Source organism: Staurois parvus, unplaced genomic scaffold (genome assembly GCF_062004578.1).
Source record: "Staurois parvus isolate SC_StPar_1 unplaced genomic scaffold, SC_StPar_1.0 ptg001306l, whole genome shotgun sequence".
NCBI lineage: Eukaryota > Metazoa > Chordata > Amphibia > Anura > Ranidae > Staurois > Staurois parvus.
The window spans coordinates 860,646-865,433 of record NW_028319102.1 but is presented as its reverse complement, the minus strand read 5'-3'; the positions used below and the strand labels follow the sequence as shown (position 1 = coordinate 865,433).

Sequence of the window (4,788 nt, the reverse complement as noted above, 5' to 3'; positions counted from 1 at the left end):
GGTCGTGCCTGCGGCCTCTGGCCGTCTCTTGGGTCGTGCCTGCGGCCTCTGGCCGTCTCTTGGGTCGTGCCTGCGGCCTCTGGCCGTCTCTTGGGTCGTGCCTGCGGCCTCTGGCCGTCTCTTGGGTCGTGCCTGCGGCCTCTGGCCCGTCTCTTGGGTCGTGCCTGCGGCCTCTGGCCGTCTCTTGGGTCGTGCCTGCGGCCTCTGGCCGTCTCTTGGGTCGTGCCTGCGGCCTCTGGCCGTCTCTTGGATCTATATAGCGGTAGAACGATCGTCATGATACATATGGCGCAGTAGGTCTATAGACCCATCTATATAGCGGCAGAACGATCGTCATGATGCATATGGCGCAGTAGGCCTATAGACCCATCTATATAGCGGCAGAACGATCGTCATGATGCATATGGCGCAGTAGGCCTATAGACCCATCTATATAGCGGCAGAACGATCGTCATGATGCATATGGCGCAGTAGGTCTATATAGCGGCAGAACGATCATCATGATACATATGGCACAGTAGGTCTATAGACCCATCTATATAGCGGCAGAACGATCGTCATGATACATATGGCACGGTAGGTCTATAGACCCATCTATATAGCGGCAGAACGATCGTCATGATACATATGGCACGGTAAACAGACGACAGATATTAGTGCTTATTTAGAATGCTAAAAATGTGTCTGCTTTCGTTTTCTATTCCTAGAAAAAGGACGGCTAAAATAATTGGCCTGCGTTGATAAAACGGCCACCATGTTACTATAGATCGAGCCACAGCGGGCTTCCCGTAAAATATTTTGTTTTCTCATCAAATAATTTGATTGAAAAGTATTTTTATTAGGCACTCAGCCATGTGCACAGTCGGTAGAATGTGCACTTTGGTCATTTGTATCGCTTCATCTCCTTAGCAGCACATTTCATCTTCCGTCCTTTTTTTTTTTTTACAAATGTACGAGAAGGGTGAACGCCATCTCCATCCTCCAAGCATGTGTTGTTGGGGAGGAGGCCGGGGTCGGGTGTGCTTGTGTGCACATGATTCCTTTCCCCTGTGCAGGAGGCAGCTCCTCCTTGAGATTCAGTAAACAAGGTATTAAATCCACACGGGAGGGGAAGAGGGGGATTAAAAAGTCTTCCATTTATGGCAAGAGCTGGAAGCATGGTCAGTGCGGAATGGCTCGGAGAGCGTCAAGTGACAGAGCTCAGTGTACACGTCAGACGTCTGGCTTCCCAGCTCAGCCTTGTTTCCCCAATGTGGACCCCACGTGAAGGGGCCAGGAGGGTACAGGAGAGATCCTGTGTGCAGCACAGACTTACAGGAAAACAGATCGCTGACGGGAACATGCTGGACGTAGATCACGGAACTGTCTTTTTTTTTTTTTTTTTTTACCTGAAATTTATCAATAAATTTATTATTTATTACATGTACTTATATAGCGCCGTCAATTTTACGCAGCGCTTTACATATATATTGTACATTCACATCAGTCCCTAACCCTCAAGGGGTGTACAATCTAAGGTCCCTAACTCACATTCATACCTACACATACTAGGGACAATTTAGACAGGATCTAATTAACCTACCAGCATGTCTTTGGAGTGTGGGAGGAAACCAGAGTACCTGGAGGAAACCAGGCAGGCACAGGGAGAACATGCAAACTCCAGACAGGTGGTGCCATAGCTGGGATTCGAACCAACGACCCGAGTACTGCCAGGCAGAAGTGCTAACCATTTAGCCTTTAGATGGGATGCTCTCACAGATTTCATGTCCTCCTGTGATCTGCCTGTGAAAATTCAGGGGGAAGAGAAGATGGCCTTTACTAAAGGACAGAGGCAGAGCAGCTGTTTAAAGTAAGCTGTAAGTAATTCACTAAACCAGATGTGGGCAATTAATTTTCCCTAGGGGCCACATGAGAGAATCAGACTGTGGTTTAGGGCCTCCACTGTTATACATATCCCAGGCATGCAACGTCACTTCCGCAGCAAGGCAGAAGTGAGGTCCAACTAGTGGGGATGTGGGCTGTGCTTCTTAACTGTGGTCCACCCCAATGGTTTAAGGGGTGGCATCACACTGTCCATCTACAAAAGTAAAACCATCTTGACGACTGGTGGACTAATGAAGGCAGAAGCACAGCCACTGCCATCTTGTTGACTGGCCAGCCTGGATCCAGGAACCAACACTCCCACATATCTGAGGTCACATGGACTGGGCAGGAACAGCCAAAGGACCGGATTTGACCTGGGGGCCGTAAAATGCATTAGACCACCAGGCGCTTGACGTCAATCTGTCCTTTTGAACACCAGACACCACAATCCATACTGCTCATGATTCACCTAGAATTGTTTTTTCTTTAAGGTTTCTGTAAACATTCATTGGACTTCCGCCCCCCTTCCCCCCCCCCCAGGCTGTATATATTTTGATAGCAACCTTATGTTCATTTAAATTCTTTTAGTTACAAAAGATTTTGCAACCAATCTCAGAAACATTGAGTCATTAGACAAGATAATACAAGTAAAGAGCGGTGTCTTGTCATTTGGGTGCACTGGGAAATTCAGTCGTTGAGGTACAAGAATTGGTGCACCTTGGGACCTGGCACTCCTAGGTTTAGTTTAGGAAAAGGATAAAATGGGAGGATTAAAAGGGGAGAGAGGTAGGTTTATGGAGAGGAGTAAAAGGAGGGAGGAGTTGGGTGGAAGGGGGTCAGAAATTGGTTGCGAATTTGGTTTTGTCATCAATTCCCAGATTGGGAAATTTTCAAGGTTGGTATTGAGAAGGAGTGGGAGGTGGGAAATTTTTTAAGGGCCTATCGCCTGGATGTACCAATATAAGAACAGGAAAAGTGTCAGTGTGTGGGGTCAGGCTCAGGTACCAATAGCGAAGCACCCATCAACCAGCTGGGTAAGTACAGAAGCAGGTCACACTGGCAGTTAATGCATCCTTACCTGAGGTGTTGGGTCTAAGTACTAAACTGTGTTCACCAGAGCTCCTTATGGTGGGGATGGGTTTTGCTGCATGTTAGTACCAGGTCGAGGACCTCAGGATCACCCACCCAGGGGCAGACTGACCATTCGAGTACTCGGGCACTGCCCGGGGTCAGTAGGGGACCCCATGAAATGCCCCTGGTACATTTTTATAAGCTTTTTTTGGGTGTGCTTTGAGTGTGGGGGAAGACACGGGCCCCATGATCCCCTATTGCCCGGGGAACCCATGAGTTGTCAGTCCGCCCCTGACCCCACCATGAGGTGCGCAAGCTGGGGCTCAGTAGCAGATAAAGCAGGTAGGGATAAGCAGAAGCATAGTTGGTAAACAAGCCAAAGCTCTATAACGAATGGTTGCAGGTTGGGATCAAGCAGAGGCGTAGTCAAGGAACAAGCCAAGGGTTGGTAACGAGTGGTAATGAAAATGCAGAAGGCAGGAGTGAAAGGAAGAAAAGGGGAGGCAGAGAAGACAGGAGGGTAAGATTGGTTGATAGGTGGGGTAGAAAGGAGTGGAAAAGGGGGAACGTGGTGCAGGGTGGCCCCCTGGATGGGTTCATCAGAGTTCTCAGACACTCAGTGGAAAGTGTCCACATTATTGGCTCCCCACACCTTGAGAAACCTGGTGTTTGTGAGGATACTAGTCAGCTTTTCAGTGACACAAAAAAGCATCAATATCATTTTCAACCTAAGAAAAAAAGGTGAATTGTTTTTTTTTCACACCCCAGCGATTGTCCGTTTAGATGCCAGTAATACCATACTTTTAGGTGGAAAGATGATTCAGCTAGGTTCCTCGTCATTTAATCACTGGCTATTGGACTCTCTATTTCCCCCTGGACCGGTTCATTTTATCGATTTTGCTTTCATTTAAAATTTTAGTATTTTTCTTGTTCACATATGAATGTGTCAACGTAATTCATAGAATATTGTGAACATACTGGGGTAGATTTACTACTGGTGCGCACAGAATCGGTTGCAGTGGTGCATGGTGTGCAAGCTTCTATCTTCAGCTTTGGTAATAAAACCTGGAAGCGGATCGGTTTCAATGCACCAGATTTTGCACTCTCCCGTTTTAGTAAACAAACCCCATTGTATTGTTTTTGCATCTGAGTATCTCTTGTAATATTTGTCTTTGTTTTCGTAGGTTCGAGTTGATGCGCATGTGCTGGCAGTACAACCCTAAGATGAGACCCTCGTTCCTGGAGATAATCAGCAGCATTAAAGACGAGCTCGATCCAAACTTTAGGGAGGTGTCCTTCTTCTACAGCGAAGAGAACAAACCGCCGGACACGGAAGAACTAGACCTGGAGGCAGAGAACATGGAAAGCATTCCATTGGACCCATCATGTACCTTGCAGACATCAGAACATCATGTGGGACACAAGGCAGAAAATGGTCCTGGTGTAGTTGTCCTCAGGGCGAGCTTTGATGAGAGACAACCCTACGCGCATATGAATGGGGGGCGCAAGAACGAGAGGGCGCTACCTCTGCCACAGTCCTCAGCCTGCTGATCCAGGCTTGTGGTCTGACGGACACTTGTGGAAACACAGCCCCTTGTGTACCTGTAGGACATAACCCACAGGAGGCTTCCTCCAAAAAATCAGTGCAAACACTAATCCACTTTCTGTCTTTTTGTTTGACTTCAGCCTCCTGGCTGAGTTGGCACTGGTGTACTTTGCTTATGGATGGATCTAGTACGTCAGACCAGTGCCCCGACTTACGCTTGTGTGACACGGTAAGTGTGTACTTGCTCTTGCACACAACAAGGCTGAAAGCACTTCTTTTGCATCGTTTGGGCCAGATGGAAACAAACT

At 47.7% G+C, this 4,788-nt stretch overlaps 1 protein-coding gene across 1 annotated transcript; it reads left to right on the top strand.

The window, feature by feature from the left end:
- The first annotated feature begins 456 nt into the window (after positions 1-456).
- On the top strand, positions 457-4,485 carry LOC149437138 (insulin-like growth factor 1 receptor). Its single transcript, XM_089661089.1, has 2 exons — positions 457-470; positions 4,119-4,485. Exons 1-2 carry the CDS (start codon positions 457-459, stop codon positions 4,483-4,485), a joined length of 381 nt encoding a protein of 126 aa, XP_089517215.1.
- The last annotated feature ends 303 nt before the right edge of the window (positions 4,486-4,788 follow it).